Raw genomic sequence first — 21673 nt, 5'->3', positions numbered from 1 at the left:
CCCACTTTGCCTAATTTCACACCCTTTTCCCTCCGATTAAACACTCTCTCTCCTACTCTATCTCTCTCTCTTCTACTCTCTGTATTCTATTTTATCTCCTTCTTTCCTCTGCGTTCTCAAATTCTCACGCCATTGTTGGAGTGCAACAAAATCAAAGCAGTAGAAGGCTTTATCACCAATTTTCGACAACAGGTAAGTGATTAATTTGTGTAACTATGACTTTTTCGATTCTTGATTGAGAATTAAGGTTTTTTTTTTCCCTTTTAAATTTTTCTTAATTATGCAGCGACTATGGGTCGAGGAGGTGTTACGAGGTGTGGTTGTGGTTTTCTTGTTGCGAAGAGGACTTCATGGACCCATGATAATCCTGAGAGAAAATTCACTGCATGCAAATTTGGAGTTAGGACAAGAGAGTAGGAGAGAGAAAGAGAGAGTAGGAGAGAGAGTGTTTAATTGGAGGGAAAAGGGTGTGAAATTAGGCAAAGTGAGGTGTAATTAAGAAAATAGGGGTCATGTGCGTCGCACATGTTGTAAAACACGTGGTCAACGTCGGAGATGGGTGAGTCAACGTTGGAAAGTGGGTTTTGGCTGTCTTGAACAAAAAAAAAAATTAAAAGGTTTTCTATGGCCAAAAAAATTTTAAAAGGTTTTTTTGGACAAAAAGGTCCTTTTAAAAGGTTTTTCTTGACAAATTTTCCTTTTTTAATCCTAATCTTATAGGACTTCAACTTTGTATTATGACGGAAAATTGTTTAATAAAATAGATAAAAGTTAATGAATATTAATAAATTCGGATAATTTTAGATAAGACATGTATAGTACTACTTCGTAGTTTTTTTTTTTCTTAAATTGAAGGGCAGTGTAATATACAATTATTGCATTGCTTTGATTAATTTTAAATCTATTACTAGTTACTAGTAAATAATACTTGTAAAGTGGTAATAAAACATGAATGACACTTCACATGTGATTAGTTAATGCTTAGACAACTTGTTTTTCTAGTTACCCAAAAAAGATGTCAATGTATCATGTATGTATATGGTTCCTTGACTCCTTCTAAGCTATAAGAACAAGTTTTAGAATATTCACCCATTTAAAAGGTTTTTTCTTGTATATGTTCTTCCACATACTTCCAATATTATCTCCTGAAGTTTAAAAGACAATTGAAGATAAATTCCACACTCAATTTAGTTTCCTTGTTGTACAAAATATTCTAACAATATGAGGTTCATCATGTAATGACCCTAGAGCAAGTGGTCCAACCTGGATATTTCTCAGAAATTTGGAGTATTTGCACAATTGCACGTTCAACTTCATCATGTACTGTATTTGTCTAGACTGCATTCTCAAAATTCCATCATGTGTTTTTCCAAAAATGTGTAAGCTTCATACAATTGATACTTACATAACAGCACACCACAAGTTCTACAATGTATACCACGTACTAGAGCTGTTAATTCGAGTAAACAGGTCAGGTTTGAGTCGGGTAAGAGTGGGTTGGGTCAATTCAGATTAATTCCATAAACTATGCAGATCGGGCTTGGGTTGGGTCATGCTTGAGTCGGGTCACATCGAGGCATACTTCTTATCGGGTTTAGGTCGGTTATATTTGGGTCAAATGAACAATAGGTCGGATTAGGGGTGCTAATTGAGTTGAGCAGCTCGCGAGCAACTCATACTCGACTCGGTCAACGCTCGGTCAAAACTCGACTCGAGTTAGCTCGACTCGAATTCGACTCGACTCGAGATGTTAACGAGCACGAGTTGAGCAAGGTCTAACTCGACTCGATAAGCTCGTGAGCAACTCGATAATATAATATTAATATAGAATTTGCAAACAATATCTTTAAAACAAATTTGATACTTATTAAGTCTTAATTTATATCATAAAAAAAGAAAGAGTAAATGTTTAATAATATCTACATATAATAAGGAAAACAATATAAATTGAAAAAAAAGGCACATAATAATAGAAGGACTAAAATTTTAACGAGCATATCGTGAGCTACTCGACTCGACTCGAAACTTTAACGAGCACGAGTCGAGCTGGTTTTATTTGCTCGAAACATTAACGAGCACAAGTTGAGCACATATATAAAGTTTTCGAGTTGGGTTGAGCACCCCTCAGCTCGTGATCAACTCGCTCAATAAGCACCCCTAGGTCGGATTAAACTCGAGTTAAAATAGGTTAGGGTAATTCTCGGGTTCGAGTTGGGTTCGGTTCAAGTCAATAATTTGCAGGTTAGAATTAGGTCGGGTCATTCTTGGGTGTGAGTCGGGTTCGGTTCAAGTTAATAATTTGCGGATTATAATCAGGTTGGGTTATTTTCAAGTCGGGTCATTCTCGGGTTCAAGTCGGGTTCGGTTCAAGTTAATAATTTGCGGGTTATAATCAGGTTAGGTCATTTTCAAGTCGGGACATTCTCGGATTCAAGTCGGGTTATGTTCAAGTCAATAATTTGCAGGTTACAATCAGGTCGGGTCATTTCCAAGTCAGGTCATATTCGGATTCAACTAAATATAAATATATAATTATCATTTATATCAAGCTAATTATTTCCTTTGACTATAATATATATGGCAATATAATAGGAAACTATAGTCTATAATTTAGGAAGATAATTATATCCTTTGACCATAAAACAAATATATACTATATTTAACTCTTAAATTTGAGGATGATGCTTCTTTCTTTTGCTAGGCTGGACCTACTTGGTCTCCCAAGACTAATAATAAGGGTATGTTCTCATACGTTGAAATTCAGTTCAGTTCATTTCAGTTCAATTCAGCTCAATTCAGTTCAGTTCAGTTCGGTTCAATTCAGTTCATGTGTTATGATATTGCTAATGATATAAAGCCAAATTTCATTCTTTTAAGCTCTTATTACAACGAAGATGATAATAATAATAATAATAATAATAATAATAATAATAATAATAATAATAATAATAATAATAATAATAATAATAATAATAATAAATAATAATAATAATAATAATAATAATAAATAATAATAATAATAATCAATAAATAATATTAATAACAATAATAATCAATAAATAATAATAATAATAATAATAAATAAATAATAATAATAATCAATAAATAATATTAATAATAATTATAATCAATAAATAATGATAATAATAATAATAATAATCAATAAATAATAATAATAATAATATAATAATAATAATAATAATAATAATATATCTTTCTTAAATATTTTAATATGTATATTTGTATATACACATATGTATAATAATAAATAATCAATAAATAAACAAATATCACTAATCTGTAGTTAAAAATCACTAATTAATAAGTTCAGTTTAGTTCAGTTTAGTTCAGTTCAGTTCAGTTCAGTTCAGTTCATCTGAGTTCAGTCAATGAGAACAGGCCCTAAGGTGGTCTAAATTGCATTTAAGGTGATTTGAAATCAGGTCAGGCACAATTTGGGTTAAATTTAGGTCGGGTCAATAACAAGTCGTGCTAATTTCGAGTCGAGTTAGTAACAGATTGAGTTGAATTTTTGGGTTGGGTAAGTATTAGGTATGGTAAAATTTGGGTCGGATTAATAACAAGTCAGGTTGAATTTGTGTCAGGTCAATAACAAGTCGGGTTGATTTCGGGTCGGGTTTGTAATAGGTCGGGTTAGGAACGGGTCGGGTTGAATTCAGGTCAGGTTAGTAACAAGTCGGGTTTTGACGAGTTAAAAGCTTAAAATGGGTTTGGGTCATTTTCGGTTCAAGTCGGGTTCGGTGCAAGTTAATTAAATCGGTCGTTGTAAACGGGTAAATCGATGCAAGTTGTAAACCGGTAAATTGGCCGTTTAAAAGCAAATTGAATGGTTCCACACACCTAATTGGACTCCCAGAGGGAATTGGGGAACATGGTAAACTTTTCGGAAATTTTTATATCCGGGCGAAAAAAGTCAAAAAATTCAAAAATTGAAGGGTAATTATCCACGTTTTTTGAGAAATTTTGGAGGTTTCGGGGCCCGGTGTCAAAAAGTCTTGAAATTATATGGGATACATCTCGGGGTCATACAATGCTGTTTGGAACCATATATGATCATTATTTGTTGTCATAAATGTTCGTAGTAAGCTTGAGTTAATGAAATCCGTGCAAGTTGTAAACCAATAATTAAATTGGCCGTTTAATGGGAAATTGGATTGTTCTACCAACCCAATTGGACTCCCGAAGAATATTAGGGACCATGGAAAACATTTCGGCAATTTTTATTTCCGCGCGAAAAAAGTCAAAAAATTCCAAAATTGAAGACTAATATCCACGTTTTTTGAGAAATCTTGGAGGTTTTGGGGCCCCGTGTCGAAAAGTCTTGAAATTTTAGGGGATACATCTCGGGGTCATATAATGCTATTTAGAACCATATATGATCATTATTCGTTGTCATAAACGTTCGTGGTAGACTTGAATTAATGAAATCGGTGCAAGTTGTATACCAGTAAATTGGTCGTTTAAAAGCAAATTGGATGGTTCCACCCACCCAATTGGACTCCCGGAGGGTATTAGGGACCATAGTAAACATTTCGGAAATTTTTATTTTCGAGCGAAAAAAATTCAAAAAAAAATAAAAATTGAAGGCTAATATCCACGTTTTTAAAGAAATTTTGGAGGTTTCGGGGCCCGGTATAGAAAAGTATTAATATTTTAGGGGATACATCTCGAATCATATAAATGATATAATGCCGTTTGGAACCATATATGATCATTATATGTTGTCATAAATGTTCGTAGTAGCCTTGAGTTAATGAAATCCGTGCAAGTTGTAAACCGGTAATTAAATTGGTCGTTTAAAGGCAAATTGGATGGTTAAACCAACCCAATTGGAATCCCGGAGGATATTAGGAACCATGGTAAGCATTTAGGAAACTTTTATTTTCGGGCGAAAAAAAAGTCAGAAAATTCCAAAATTGAAGCTTTTTTAGAAATTTTGGAGGTTTCGGGGCCCGGTGTCGAAAAGTTTTGAAATTTTAGGGGATAGATCTCGAGGTCATATAATGTTGTTTGGAACTATATATGATCATTATTTGGTGTCATTAATGTTCGTGGTAGGCTTGAGTTAATGAAATCGGTGCAAGTTGTAAATCGGTAATTGGTCGTTTAAAGGCAAATTGGATGGGTTCCACCCACTCGATGGGACTCCTGGACGGTATTAGGGACCATGGTAAACATTTCGGCAATTTTTATTTCCGAGCGAAAAAATAAAAAATTTCAAAATCGAAGGCTAATATCCACGCTTTTTGAGAAATTTTGGAGTATTCAGGGCCCGGTGTCAAAAAGTCTTGAAATTCTAGGGGATACATCTCAGGGTCATTTAATGCCGTTTGGAACCATGTATGATCATTATTTGTTGTCATAAATAAATGTTCGTGGTAAGTTTGAGTTAATGAAATCGGTGCAAGTTATAAACCGGTAAATAGGTCGTTTAAAGGCAAATTGGATAGTTCCACCCACCAAATTGCACTAGTAGAAAATATCAAAAAGGCACCCCCTAATTGGCACCGGTTCAGTCCAAACCGGTGCCAAAAATGGCCTACAAAATTGGTGGGAAGCTGAACCAGAGTAAAAGGCACCGGTTCACTTCAAACCGGTGCCAAAATCATAAAGGCCACCGGTTTGAACCGGTGCCTTAGTGAACCGGGCCTTTAATTATTAAAAAAAAAAAAAAACTGGCCACTTATATAACGCCTAACCCTAAAAGGCTAAAATCAGTCAACCTCTTCTCTCTCCTCTCACTCCGCCTCTCCCTTCTCCTCTGCTCTCCCTTCTCTCTCCTCTAGCTCTCCTTCATTCCCACCAACAACAACAACATCTCCGCAACAACAACACCAACACCAACAACAACAACATCTCCGCAACAACAACAACAACACCACCGCAAAGCCGCCGCCACCATCTCTTCTCTTTAATTTTTTATGGGTTTCATCAAAAAAATTTTGGTTTAATCCACCACAAACACATGCATGAGCAAGGTTAGGGTATAATTTCTTGATTTTAATTCGATTTTTTTGTTTTCGATTTCTGGGTTATTTTGTTTCCGAATTCAATTTTGATTTTTTTTTTCTGATTTTTGTTTCTTGTTTATTCGATTTTAATACATTTTGTTTTCGATTTTGATTTTTTGTTTTTCGATTTTTTGGTTATTTTTTTTCCGATTTCAATTTTGATTTTTTTTCGATTTTTGTTTATTCGATTTTAATATATTTTGTTTTCGTTTTTGATTTTTTTATTTTTCGATTTATGGATTATATTTTTTCTTATTTTTTACTTTGAATTTTTTTTCGATTTTTGTTTTTGTTTATTCGGTTTTAATATATATTTTTTTCGATTTTGATTTTTTGTTTTTCGATTTCTGGGTTTTTTTAATTTATATTTTTTATCTGGGTTTTTTCGATTTCAATTTTTTTTCGAGTTCAATTTTTTTTCGATTTCTAGGTTTTTTTAATTTATATTTTTTATCTGGGTTTTTTTCGATTTCAATTTATTTCGATTTCAATTTATTTCCATTTCAATTTTGATTTTTTTTTTCGATTTCAATTTATTTCCATTTCTGGGCATTTTTTATCTGGGTTTTTTGATTTCTGGGTATTTTTCGGTTTAATTTTTTGGCGATTTCAAATTTTTTCTGTGTTTAATTTTTTTGGAAGCTTAATTATATTAATCGTTTTTTTTTTTTTTTTTTTTTTTGCTTTAATTGGTGCAGGTATCTTGAGTTAGATCTTAAATGGAAGAATCAAGATGCAAGAATATTGAGTTTATTTTTTTATTTATATTGTAATATTTTTTTTATATGTTGTAATTGAACTACTACTGTATTGATCTATATTGTAAAATTGTTTTGATTATATATTGTAAATTTTTGATTATGTTGATTGAAATTCGATCTATATTTTGATGTTCTAAATAATTTAAGTCGATTTTTAATTGTTTGATGTTCTTAAAAAAAAAAACAAAAAAAAATTAAAATATTTGGCACTTTTGGCACCGGTTAACCGGTGCCAAAAACAATTCCACATTTTTTTAAATCAATTTTTGGCACCGGTTAACTGGTGCCAATTTTAAGTTTTGGCACCGGTTTGAACCGGTGCCTTTTTAAACCCCTTTTTGGCACCCCCCACATTGGCACCGGTTCAAACCGGTGCCTTAGGCCGGGTTTGAACCGGTGCCAAATTCATTTTTTCACGTAGTGTTGGACTAACAAAGGTATTAGGGACCATGGTAAACATTTTGGCAATTATTATTTTCGGGTGAAAAAAAGTCTAAAATTCCAAAATTAAAGGCTAATATCCACGTTTTTTGAGAAATTTTGGAGGTTTTGAAGCCCGGTATCGAAATGCTTTGAGATTCTAGGGAATAAACCTGGGGGTCATATAATGTCGTTTGGAACTGCATATGATCATTAGATGTTGTCATAGATGTTAGTGGTAGGCTTGAGTTAATGCAATCGGTGCAAGTTGTAAACCGGTAAATTGGCCGTTTAAAGGCAAATTAGATGGTTCCACCCACCCAATTGGACTCCCGGAGGGTATAAGAGACCATGGTAAACATTTTGGCAATTTTTATTTTGGAGCGAAAAAAAGTTAAAAAATTCCGAAATTGAAGGCTAAGAAATTTTTAAGAAATTTTGGAGGTTTCGAGGCCCGGTGTCGAAAAGTCTTGAAATTTTAGGGGATACGTCTAGGGGTCATATAATGTCGTTTGGAACTATTTATGATCATTATATGATGTCATAAATGTTCGTGGTAGGCTTGATTTAACGAAATTGATGCAAGTTGTAAATCGGTAAATTGGTTGTTTTAAGGCAAATTGGATGGATACACCCACCCAATTGGACTCTAGGAGGGTATTAGAGACCATGGTAAAAATTTTGGCAATTTTTATTTCCAGGCGAAAAAAAGTCAACAAATTCCAAAATTGAAGGCTTATATCCACGCTTTTTGAGAAATTTTGAGGTTGGGTACGGTGTCGAAAAATCTTTAGATTTTAGAGAATACATATCGAGGTCATATAATGCCGTTTAGAACCATATATGATCATTATATGTTGTCATAAATGTTCCTGGTAGGCTTAAATTAATGAAATTTGTGCAAGTTGTAAATCGGTAAATTGGCCGTTTAAAGGCAAATTGGATTGTTCCACCAACCCTATTGGACTCCCGGAGGATATTAGGGACCATGGTAAATATTCCGGCAATTTTTATTTTCGGGGGAAAAAAAGTCAAAAAAATTCCTAAATTGAAGACTAATATCCACGCTTTTTGAGAAAATTTGGAGGTTTCGGAGCCCGGTTCAAAAAGTCTTGAAATTTTAGGGGATACATCTCGGGGTCATATCATGCTGTTTGGAACCATATATGATCATTATTTGTTGTCATAAACGTACGTGGTAGGCTTAATTTAATGAAATCGGTGCAAATTGTAAACCGGTAAATTGGTCGTTTAAAGGCAAATTGGATGGTTCCACCCACCCAATGGGATTCCTAGACGGTATTAGGGACCATGGTAAACATTTCGGCAATTTTTATTTCCGGGCGAAAAAAAGTCAAAAAATTCCTGAATTAAAGGTTAATAATATCCACGTTTTTATAGAAATTTTGGAGGTTTCTGACCGGTGTCGAAAAGTCTTGAAATTCTATGGGATACATCTCGGGGTCATATAATGCCGTTTTGAACCATATATGATCATTATTTGTTGTCATAAATGTTCGTGCTAGGCTTGAATTAATGAAATCGGTGCAAGTTGTAAACCAGCAAATTGGTCATTTAAAGGTAAATTGGATGGTTCCACCCACCCAATTGGACTCGTGGAGGGTATTAGGAAACATTGATAACATTTCGGCAATTTTTATTTCCAAGCGAAAAAAAAAATCAAAAAAATTCAAAATTGAAGGCTAATATCCACGTTTTTTGAGAATTTTTGGAGGTTTCGAAGCCCGGTGTAGAAAAGTATTAATATTTTAGTGGATACATCTCGTAGTCATATAATGTCGTTTGGAACCATATATGATCATTATATGTTGTTATAAATGTTCGTATGTAGTAGTTCTGACATGAGTGAATGAAATCCGTGCAAGTTGTAAGCCGGTAATTAAATTGGCCGTTTAAAGGCAAATTGGATGGTTCCACCAACCCAATTCGACTCCCGGAGGGTATTAGGGACCATGGTAAACATTTCGGCAATTTTTTATTCGGGCGAAAAAAAAGTCTAAAAATTCCAAAATTGAAGGCTTATATATATCCACGCTTTTTGAGAAATTTCGAATGTTTCGAGGCTCGGTGTCGAAAATTTTTGAGAGTTTATGGGATACATCTCGGGGTCATATAATGCCGTTTGGGTCCATATATGATCGTTATATGTTGTCATAAATGTTCGTGGTAAGCTTGAATTAATAAAATCGGTGCAAGTTGTAAACCGGTAATTTGATCGTTTAAAGGTAAATTGGGTGATTTCACCTAGCCAATTGGACTCCCGGAGGGTATTAGGGACCATGGTAACATTTCGGCAATTTTTATTTCCGGGTGAAAAAAGTAAAAAAATTCCAAAATTGAAGGCTAGTATCCACGCTTTTTGAGAAATTTTGGAGGTTTCGGGTAGAGATGTCAATTTGGGTAAACGGGTCGGGTTTGGTTCGGTAAGAGTGAGTTAGGTCAATTCGGATTAATTCCATAACCTATGCAGGTCGGGTTTTGGTTGGGTCATGTTTAAGTCGGGTCACGTCGGGTCATACTTCTTATCGGGTTTGGGTCGGGTTTAGGTCGGGTTAATAACAGGTCGAGTTACATTCGGGTCGGGTGAACTAGGTCGGGTTTAATTTGGGACGGGTTAAAACGGGTTAGGGTAATTCTCGGGTTTGAGTCGGTTTGGTTCAAGTCAATAATTTGTGGGTTAGAAACAGGTCAGGTCATTCTCGGGTTTGAGTCGGGTTCAGTTCAAGTCATCATGTTGGGTCATTTTCAAGTCGGGTCATTCTCGGGTTCAAGTCGGGTTCGGTTCAAGTCAATAATTTGCGGGTTATAATCAGGCTGGGTCATTCCCAAGTCAGGTCATTCTCGGAGTCTAGTCGGGTTATGTTCAAGTCAATAATTTGCAGGTTACAATCAGGTGGGTCATTTCCAAGTTAGGTCATATTCGGGTTCAACTAACTATAAATAGATAATTATCATTTTTATCAAGCTAATTATTCCCTTTGACTATAATATATATGGCAATATAGTAGGGAACTATAGTTTATAATTTATGAAGATAATTATCTCCTTTGACCATACAACAAATATATACTATATATAACTCTTAAATTTGAGGATGATGCTCCTTTCTTTTGCTGGCCTGGACCGACTTGGTCTACCTAGACAAAAATGCTTTGATCAACAATAATAAGGTGGTCTAAATTGCATTTAAGGTGATTTGAAATCGGGTCAGGAACAATTTGGGTGGAATTTAGGTCGGGTCAATAACAAGTCAGGGTGTTGATTTTGAGTCGGGTTAGGAACAAATCTGGTTGAATTTTTGGGTGGGGTTAGTAATAGGTATGGTAAAATTCGGGTCGGGTCAATAACAAGTCGGGTTGAATTTGGGTCAGGTTAATAACAAGTCGGGTTGATTTCGGGTCAGGTTTGTAACAGGTTGGGTTAAATTCGGGTCGGGTTAGGAACGGGTCGAGTTGAATTTTTGGTCAGTTAATAACAAGTCGGGTTAAAACTGGTTTGGGTCGATTTCGGTTCAAGTCGGGATCAGTTCAGGTCAATAATTTACGGGTTACATTCGGGTCGAGTCATCTCCAGGTTACTTCATGTTCGGGTTCGGGTCTCACATACTCGGGTCAACTCGGGTCTAAGGGTTGATTTCAGGTCGGGTTTGGGTCACCATTTTTTCGGGTTCAGATTGTCCGGTTAATAATCGGGTTTGATTCGGTATTTCGGGTTGGGTCAACTTTTGATAGCTCTATATACCACTAAGTATATTTTTGAAATCCCGTCAAAAAAAAAAAAAAAAAAAGTATATTTTTGGAATTGTATACAAAATACAAGTAATACATACTCCGATTGCTAGATTTCAGTATACAAAATACAATGTATACCACCAAATTTTGTTTTTTAATCAATTCTGAAGAATATGACTGTCAACAATAGGATTACATAAAAAAATACAAACATTGGCTAATCACAAATGATTTTAAAAATGAATACATCAATTCAATCACCGAATAAACTCGTTCCTTCAAATGCCAGAGAAACAATGGGGTTATGTACATGTATAAACAATGAGGCAAGCAACACAAAAAATTAGATACAAACATTGCTGCTGGCCATCGCTGTATCTAGCAATGTGCTATCAGATGACTTGCAATCTACAAAGGCAAGTAATTTAAAACCTTAATTCTTCAGACAGTGTTGCTCACTTCAGTGCCAAAGGATTACCAGCATATGCTAATTCATCACAACAGAGCACTTCCTAGACAAGGCCATTTTCTATAACAAAAAGCTCTTTCGAGCTTTAGCTGAAAGCACTGTCAGTGACTGTTTTCCTGAGTGGAAGTCTCGCCGTACTTTTGAAATCGAGTTTATCTCAACCTTGTTATTCAAAAAAGTCTGTATTGTGCAATGTAATTAGGTGCTCCTCGTCACTAATTTTTTGAGACTCTCCAGTTGAGTACCAATTGGCAGGTCCCGCATTGCCTCGTGAATCTGCAGTCATAAACAGGAAATTGATTGAATGTGATGAAACAGAGCATATTTTGTTAGCAACTGGATAGATCCTTGGAAAAAATTATTGTTGGTTATTCTATGGCATATCGCAAATCACAAATTCTCAATTTAAGAAGAAGCTGTTGTTTGAATCCAACACGATGTAAGGAAGATAAAAAGTTTCAAGTCAAGACAGATCATTTTCTCTTTTAATTGAAAGGGCATAATAAATAGATAAATAAAAACACATCTAGGGAATTAATTTCAAGCTGGATACGCTACCTGAGGTGTTGGTTTGTTCTTGTTCTCTTGTAGCATGTAGTATGATTGTTCCAGTGAGAACTGTAATAAAGCCGCATATTTCAGAAGCTATGCTGCTTGCATCTTGACCAGACCAATCCTGAAATGATAAATACATTTTAAAGATTGTTCTCCCTATTTGGGCAAAATATTAATACAAGTATAAAACAGAAAAACTCGATGATTAATCTAATTAAGAATCTACCTTGAACATGATTGCACTTGCAGCAATAGTCAGGGTCGTGAACATGACATAATATATTGGAGATACTAATGCCGCATTAAATGTATCAAGTGCCTGCAAGAAAGATATCGCAGAATATAGAGCTTAATTACAATGATATACTGAATTATATCATCTGTTCTCTTACAATTAAGTGCTAAGGCATTGAATTGATACGTCATAAACCCTATATCCAACTAATGATCATTTGTAAAAATCTCGGAAAAGTATTCAAGACTTTACACATCCTAATATTATAAAAAGAAATAGCAAGGGAATGCGTGCAAAATCAACTCTACCGTAACTTTATTTCACAGGCCGCAAAACCTCCTTTATGAATTTTAGTATGAAGTAGTAATTAATGTTTTACCAACCCATTTAAACTTCTCATTTAAAAGAAAATAAATTCATTAGATGACAAACAGGACAATTTGAAAACAGTCACTGCTATTTTTGACTGGTTAGGGCTGATAATTTTTAAATTCTCGGATGTCGTTTACACTGTTTACAGGTACAAGCCTACACATGAGCATCCACAATGCAAGGAAATGAATAATGAAATACAAACTATAGATGTGAACATTTGCCAATTAGATGCACCACAGCATAAAAGCATGGTCTCTGCCTCTCTGGTGCAATACTAAAATCAGTAAAAATGATTCAATGTCCTTGAGCCAATGCTGCTAGGAAATAGGAAACATATCATTGAATTTATTAAGATCTCACAATAAAGCCCAAGCTCTAAGCATATAAAGAAGCCAAACAATGAAAGTTCTAATCTAAACCTTAAGCATTATTCTAAAATGTGAGAACTGGGAGGGATGATGAACCTGCATCAAAAAGATGTTTCAAATGGGTGCAGACAGTGCAGTATATAAACGATATAGAGGTATAGACATGAAAGAAAATTGAAAAGGTGCTAGCTTAGCTTCCAAAACCTGTTTTTGCCTGATTGCCAGTTTGGTAGTAATACATAGTCAAAAGAGAAGAAAGCTAAAAGGACAAGTTGCTCACACTCACCCAAGAAGGTTTTTTTTTTTTTTGATGGACCCAAGAAGCAATTAGCACAACCAGAGCTTACCAACAAAATTTCAAAGACAACATAAACACAGAAACATATTCACTATTGTGCCAAAACCATACTACTGGCACTCCATATAAACTGATACAGTGGTAACACACAAAATACCTCTCTTTTGCCCCCTGATACTAACCAAATTGTATCCTTCACAAGAACCTCAAGCTTCTTTGACACACCAACACTATATATTAAGATAAAACATCGTACAAAGGGATACCATAAGGTATATAACATGACAAATTGAGAGTTAAAACACCCAAAAAGCAACACCTTTGAAACAAAATGAGCCATAAGTCACAGATTAAAATTGAAAATACTAGAGTGAATAGAAAGTAAGGTTCTGCTAGACTGTCTTGTCATCAAACTCATCACTCAAATGTAATATCCTAGGAAGAGAATACTATAGCCAGGAATTGAGAAAAGAAATGATATTCACTAAGGTAATATTACTTTGATGACTCGTATTTCCATCTATCCCTGCCAAGATTTTTCTTACAACGTACTAACAAATACACACAAAGACCAGAAGACCCCCAACATCAAACTTTTTTTAAAAATTAAAAAAAGTGAAAGGAGACAAATTGAAAGATAGAAGGAAGAAAACGCAGAGTACAATAAAAGAATATGCAAACCTTGTTCAGGTAATTTAACTGTGTAATGACGCAGACTGCTCCCACAGTCATGAAAAACCAAGTTTGTGCATAGATAAGCTGGTTTGTCCCCTCCAGAGTAAGTTTTATAGCTATTCCAATAGCCTTGATGCTCACTACCTGCAGAATGGCTATTAAGACCCATAGATTGTGGGTGAAGCAAGCATCAAATAGACAAGGGAAAATATCAAAGTATCAACAGAAAATTTTACCGTCAGTGAACCTATCAAAGAACATATCCCCAAGTAAACCAACAAATTTGTCTGCCCATAGCGTGGCTCCAAGTGCAAAATCAAAACTGCCACAATAGATAATGAAGCCGCCACATAAATCAAGAAATCTGGTCATAGAAGAATATGAAAAAACCAGTTAGGGTGACTATAGGCCAGTACAAGTATGACTAATTAAATATATTGCTAGACGTCATTTGAAATGACCTGTTTGACTTGCCAGATCCCAAATTTGTTGAACAGAAGTTGGTGCTGCCTCCTGTGGGGCATGAAGAACAATTACCACCGACCCCACTATACAAGACACACATCCCAGGACACCAAGCTTTGACAGTCTTTCTTTGAGCATGAAGTGTGCTAAAACCGCACTGAACATTTGCACAAATCAGGCAAGTGAAATCAGACACAGCATTCGTCAATAACAATATTTCAAGAAATTCAATCCAGTTTACCTGATTATAATACTTAACGCTCCAAGCGGTGTTACCAAAACAGCCGGAGCATAAGCATATGCCACAAAGTTTGCAGCCTCTCCAATAAACACTGTTTTTGAGAATTTCAGAGAGAAAAAATTTGATTTTTAAAAATGAGCAGTAACCCACACAAACGTTAATAACTAAAAAGACTGGAGTTTAAGGCAGGGAAAAAGCCTGCACTCACTTAAGGACATTCCTGCCCACCAGAGTGGCTCTAGCAAATAAGTGTAGCCTCCGTATCCTACATTGTCAGACAAAATGATTTCAAATACAGAATAAGTAGGCTGATGGGAGTAAAGTCATAATAACCATTTGGTGCCAATGAAATATAGAAAAACAGGTAAAAAATAACATTATATTACGAAAACAAAATACCAGCATACTGTATATGGAGGATCATGGGAAACCTTTTTGACTTGGCTTCATTACAGAACTATGAATTTATGCAGAGATCCTTAAGTGGTAGGTCGTAGTGTCGTACTGTTAGACAGATAGCATAGAAGGAAAAGAAATTTATACCGTACATATATTAGATTTGCCAAACAGTACCTGACTATGGGTAAACTATTTCATTTCTACACTGGATTTAATCATCATTTTTGGGCATTTAGCAAACCTGCAATAGAAACCAGATAACACTTGTAGACACCCTCATTCTGATCAAATCAATATTAATCTGGAGGAACTCTTATTTTGTGATTTGGGAAGCCTTTAAAAAGAAGAGGGGCATTTCTCACTGAAATTATTCTCACATAAGGAAGGCAGATTCACTAAAGATAAGAAGGATATCAATGGTCATATGTTACATTTACGTCAGCAAGTACTTATTGCATAAGAGCAACTTCTAACCTAATGAAAAATAAATTTCTTAAGCGCACAACTCCAATATCTTTAATGCCTTTTGTACAGCGCCTACTGGTTTAACAATCAATCTGTGGCCATCCGACAGAAGTCGGGACTATGCAGTCCAACAAGCTCCCAGCATTCAAAACCAGCCCTCGTCACATACACTGCAGAACTGCATACTGATTCAGTATTGCCTTACTTGTGCTGTTTTACTGACAGTAATTTTGTTTTACTACTCCTTAGAGGCACTCTAGTTTCAACTGGTTGAGATAAGACAAACACAACCAATGGTGGAATGCTATGTTAGTCTTTTGTTGCTGCTGCATAACCACCTATCACATAAATCATTTCCTCAGAGACAGCACTTGCAGGCATTGCAGCACATTATTGCTATACAAAGAGGCATTTCGACTGTTAATTCCACTAATTCAGGTAGCTACCATTTGCAACCTAATAAGTAATAAGTGAGCCAATTGACCTGGTGTAGAACCCCCTTCTCCTTACACTCATCATGGACCCCCACCCCTCCTTACAACCAACAAAGAAATACTTAACACAACCCAAAAAGGAGGTCACCCACTTCATACTTCTCATGTAAGCAGCCTACAATTTCATACTCCACGACGATGTCCATATGACTGATTCACTGCTCCCTTTTGCCATTCTCATGATTCAATCCAATATCCAAGCCACCAAATATCATCCTTTTCACTAAAATGAGGGAACTTCACACAGTAACTGACTAGAATTACAAGTTAATATCAAACTAACATACCAAACACTACAAATCTATGAAGCTCAACCAAGAGACAGATGTAAACAAAGTAAAGAAGAGAACAACAGCAACAATAAGCCATTTCAGAGCCAAAAAAATGTTAAATATTGTCAAATTTTCATAGGTCAATTGCTTAATCTATGTTCAAAGTTTGATAACTATTATAATCATCAAAAAATGAAAATACCAAGAATCATACAACTCAAAATTAAGTCAATTAAACTTTAAATTTCCTATTTTTAAAGCAAAAGTTGGACAAACCTGCACGGGTGCCATTAGCAGCAGCACGGCGAAGACCCTTCTTCTTCAAGATAAAGCTGGTCCCAATAAACACACTTGAACCCACTGCTAGTACCAACCCTCTTACATTATCCTCCGCCATTAACAAATCTCACCAACTTCCCGCCAAATCACCGATCCCCAATTACTGAAATCAAATACCCAGAAAAAATTTATCTCCAAATTCCAAAATTTATCAGTCAAAAACAAAATCCCAGATCTTTCTTTGGGTTCAGATTCCAATGGCCGGAAGTCACTCAACAATGATAAAGAAGACGAGTTAAATTTGACTGATTACTTAGGATTGCTTTTTGTAATCATTCTACTGCAACGACCAAATTTGTAATTTTTGTGGGTATTTTAATCTGATTTTGTAAATCTTCTATGAACTGTCAAAAATTCCGTAGGGTAGGATGTCAAAGTGATGAACTGGCATAATTACGCAGATTTCAACTAAGACAGAGGAGTGATCAATACAGAATTAAAGACGTGGTAAAGTTGATTATTTTGTTTGTCAAGACCATAATTATTGTGATTACTAATATTGAGCTAAAACATAATATTCCTTGGACTCTTTGGTATAAAAATGTACAAATGGCCCCTTTTATTAGTTTGGTGTTGATGGTTGCTTTTGCTTCTTTGGATTGGATTTTACAATTTGTGTGGCTTGTGTTCGATCCACATCGTGATTAGACAATCTAACATGGTTGATTTTATGGATTTTAGTTTCACAGTCATATTAGTAATCTTGAAGAAATTGCTTATATTCAGCTCATTTTTAGTTCAATTCAGTTCTTAATTTCTTTCTCTCATAACATATTTAATTCAGTTCAGCTCATTTCAGTAAATCAGAACAGACCTTAAATATAAACACCTCTACATATGTTAGCGGCTTTAGGCTAACAAAAATTTAAAAGAAAAAAAATAAACTGAGCTCCAATCAATAGTTTTCATACAAATGAACGTAAGGACGTAATTTCAAATTTAGCATTTTTCATAGAAATTGCTCATAAGATTACTAGACTATTGGCTACAATACTTTCTATACAAAAATAACAAATCCGAATAATTAAAACAACAACGCATACCGTATCAACTTTTTTTTTATTCGTCTATACAACTATATAAGATGCAATTAAATTTAATCTCCTTCCTAAATACGGAGGACTATTTTACCCAAAATTTTATCAATACGTGTTCTCTTACTAATTAGAGTAAGGCTACCTTAATCATCAGACGTGTACTAAAGGGTCCACTTGAACTACAAGTAGTCAAACTCTCAGTGCTTGTGCATATAATATGCCTCAAAGTTTCCACTCCAAACTTACGTCGGCGTGTCTCTTTATGCAAAGTTAGTTCACAACTTTACTCCCTTCCTAAAAATTCTACATCACCTATCACCGCATTTCATCATCATCCTCTTTGTATCTTTACTCCCCTTCTCACTCACTTCACACCCTCTAAATCCTACTTCCCCCCTCACACCACCTCGGCCGCACCCGTCACCAAGAGAGAGAGTCCACTTAACCCCGTTACGAACCAAACATGGGACTAAGTAACAACATAACAGCAATACTAAATTTCATAGCACTACTATGTTCAATCCCAATTATTGCCTCGGGCCTATGGCTCGCTTCCAAGCCCGACAACGAGTGTGTCCACCTCTTCCGGTGGCCCGTTGTCGTGCTCGGCTTTCTTATCTTAGTCATCTCATTAATAGGCTTTGTTGGGGCTTATTGGTACAAAGAAAGCCTCTTAGCTCTATATCTTTGTTGTATGGCTATACTTATTACCCTCCTCCTGGTTCTCCTCATTTTCGCCTTCGTCGTAACCCGGCCCGATGGGTCGACTCAGGTCCCGGGCCGGGGGTACAAGGAGTACCGCCTAGAAGGGTTCTCTAATTGGTTTAAGGACCATGTTACTAATGATGAGAATTGGTTTAAGATTAGAAACTGCTTGATTGATACAAATTTTTGTGCTAAGCTCAATTCTCAATTTGTGGGTGCTCCTGATTTTTTTGTTGCTCATATCTCACCTCTTCAGGTACACACTTTTCCTAACTTATAATCCTATTCTTTTTCTGCTCAATGACTAATTTGACGCGTAATTTTGTTATGTAATTCCAATTTGATAATATTAGACATTAACTCGAGTTAGAATAATAATATAGACATCACTTAAGGTGTTAAGGGTAACCCAAGTTGTTAGGGAGTTACTTTAGAATTGCTAGCTACCAGTGATGAGTTGTTAAATTAAGGTTATAGAAATACGGATTCCAATTAATGAAATCATGACTCTAAAATTAATTTGGTTAGATGTTGAAACTTGAAAGAAAATGTTGAAAAATTGTCACACTAAAGGTTGACTTGGAAGTCTTGAACTCTTGATAAGTACTCGTACAAACAGTAAATCTGATCAGCAATGAAAGGCTAGAAGGTACTCTGAAAATAGCTTGGCGTTTTCATACGCTGCTTCTCTGACACACTCCCCTGCTTTGTACTCGACTTTTGAGGCCCATATAATTAGGAAAATACTACTTCGTAAATTTGTAAGTCTACTTAATTATACTCGAAATATTTTGAGTTTTGACTCATATAATAATTATTACTCCGTACACAAACATGGTTTTCAAACATTGGAGTATTTTGTATAGAATTGATTCTTACCTTAGTGTTTAAGCTTATTTCCTCAATTACTCGTTCTCGTTTTAGGTAATGAAGTACTCGTACAAAACAAATTTCACTTACGGAGTATAAATTACTCATTAGCGTTTTGGAATTACTAATCTAATTTACCTTAACTACTCATAACAACTTTGTATGTACTTAAAAGAGTTTAAAGGAACTAGTAGTACTAGATGAATATGCGAAAGTCTTAAAATTAATAATAGCTTATAAATTGTGTATTTCTATAATGATCTAGATCTGGAATATCATAAAGTGGGTCCAAATTATTGAGTGAAACAATTATCTTTGCTGATAATTAGTGGGTATGGTCCACCAGTGGTTGCACTATTTTATCAGTCATATGTTAACCAAAGTCAATTAAAAATTAAAATTATCCTTTGCCTTTTTCCTTACTAATTGTTGTTTACTCCGTATTTCAATTCTAATCAATCACTAAAATTTCCACTACAAAAATTTATGAGAAACTTCTATAGTTAATCAGGTACTATGTGGGGAATCAATTTTATTTTAAAATTCAGAGAATCAATCTTTTTTATCACACTCAAAGAAAGTGCTCTGTTCTAACCGAAAAAAGTAGAATAATTTAGAAAATATGGAATTGTCTTCATTGTAGCAGGTAGAAAAGCATTTCATTGTTTGCAAACTGATGCATGTCATCTTGTGAACCACTGGAATTATAAAACAAATTTTAAGTAGTAATTAGTGCTTTCTTTGCCTTTTGTTTCGGCTGTTAATTACCAGAATTTACGTTGATATTGTGGGGCATGCATATTCACACCAAAAACTTGTCACTATGTGTGGATGTTGTCTTGTTGGTGGTGCATAAAACACGAGATTCAATTTCATCTATATCATTATCTATTGTAAACTTGTAACTATTTCATCACCTATAACTCTAAAAGAAGATGGTAATTGCTAATGTTGTTAGAACGGAACAAGTAATCACTTATCATTGGACCAAGTCAATAATCTAGTCATGTATCATATTGTTAATGTTTCCTCTGTATAGCATTAGGTGGGTCACATTAGCATGGTGTAACATTCATAAAACTCAATTATTGATGATCTTTTATCATTGATAATATGAAATGACCTTATTGCCACTTTATATTGCCCTTCATTAGCAAACTAAAATGTTACAGTAATTGCTGAAAAATAGTGGACTTAGATTCTGAAGTTCTTTCATTCCTGTTATTACAGTCAGGGTGCTGTAAACCTCCAGACATCTGTGGCTACCAATATGTGAACCCAACAATATGGACTAACCCTACAAACCCGGCAGCTGACCCGGATTGCACGTTATGGAGCTCCGACCAAAGCCAACTATGCTACAATTGTAACTCTTGTAAGGCAGGGCTTCTAGGAAACCTAAGGGATGAATGGAGGAAAGCCAATATCATCCTCATAATCACAGTCGTCGTGCTCATCTTTGTTTACGTGATCGCTTGTAGTGCATTCAGGAATGCTCAAACTGAGGATCTATTTCGCAAGTATAAGCAAGGTTGGGCTTAACAAGACTTGAATCCAAGAAAAATTAATTTCATCGTTAAGCTAGTCAATTAGTTTAATTATTTTCATAGAAATTAGTTTCAATTTTGTATATGGAATGCACAAGTGTATGTTCAAGTTGATAAGTATTTGATAGAATAGAGAACAAGTTGTAGTAGCATTATTTTCAAAGAGATTCTTATAGTAAACCTTTTCTTTTCTTTGTGAGGATCAGATTCCAATCAATCAAAAATAAAAAAGAAATTAATTGTAATTGTTTGATTCCCATTTCTTTAGTGGATAGCTTTGTATTATTTGCTCCTATATGATTCAAGCGGGTATATCACGACTTTCTTGCGTACGCATGGTAGCGTGTGTGACATAACCTATAATCCTACACATAACGAACGTTAGGGGTGAGCATAACAGGGTACCCTGTAAAAATTCCGGGAACCGAAACCGGAACCTGTTGCAACAGGTTCTTCAAAATGGAAATGGAACCGGAACCTGTTGAACAGGTTCCTGGAAATTGAGAACCGGAACCGGAACCTGTAGGTTCCGGTTTCGATTCAGGGTACCCTGTATTATAATATACTCACTAACTTTTTTGCGGATTTTTTAATAAAAAACTGGTTGGTCACTAATTTATAATATTTGCAACTTGCAAATAAGACAAACTAATAGTAGTTGTCTAACAAATTTAATATATATATTTTTATAATCGTAATTTTGATATTTATTATTTAAATATTGAGTAAGAATTAGTGTATAATTTGAAATATTATTTAATATATATATTATTTAATATATATATTTTTATTTAAATATTAAGTGATACTTTTATCAGGTACAAAGTACCCTACAGGTTCCAGTTCCAAAAAATTGAGAACCTGAACCTATTACAACAGGTTCTCCAGTTTGCTACCCG

The 21673-nt window shown here is 34.9% G+C and overlaps 2 protein-coding genes across 2 annotated transcripts; one reads left to right on the top strand and one right to left on the bottom strand.

The window, feature by feature from the left end:
• Window positions 1-11098: 11098 nt before the first annotated feature.
• Window positions 11099-17132, bottom strand: LOC145559061 (putative magnesium transporter NIPA6). Its single transcript, XM_081620464.1, has 9 exons — window positions 16553-17132; window positions 14855-14911; window positions 14647-14737; window positions 14402-14562; window positions 14177-14304; window positions 13947-14084; window positions 12216-12308; window positions 11993-12110; window positions 11099-11710 (listed from the first exon to the last, which is right to left on the bottom strand). Exons 1-9 carry the CDS (start codon window positions 16671-16673, stop codon window positions 11601-11603), a joined length of 1017 nt encoding a protein of 338 aa, XP_081476590.1. The 5' UTR covers window positions 16674-17132; the 3' UTR covers window positions 11099-11600.
• A 754-nt stretch (window positions 17133-17886) lies between these two features.
• On the top strand, window positions 17887-21019 carry LOC145560395 (tetraspanin-2-like). Its single transcript, XM_081621646.1, has 2 exons — window positions 17887-18613; window positions 20458-21019. The coding sequence occupies exons 1-2, from the start codon at window positions 18116-18118 to the stop codon at window positions 20767-20769; spliced, it is 810 nt and encodes a 269-aa protein (XP_081477772.1). The 5' UTR covers window positions 17887-18115; the 3' UTR covers window positions 20770-21019.
• Window positions 21020-21673: the final 654 nt, after the last annotated feature.

Source organism: Chenopodium album, chromosome 9 (assembly GCF_948465745.1).
Source record: "Chenopodium album chromosome 9, dcCheAlbu1.1, whole genome shotgun sequence".
NCBI lineage: Eukaryota > Viridiplantae > Streptophyta > Magnoliopsida > Caryophyllales > Amaranthaceae > Chenopodium > Chenopodium album.
Note: the sequence above shows the minus strand (reverse complement) of the source record. Positions and strands in the feature narration are given on the sequence as shown.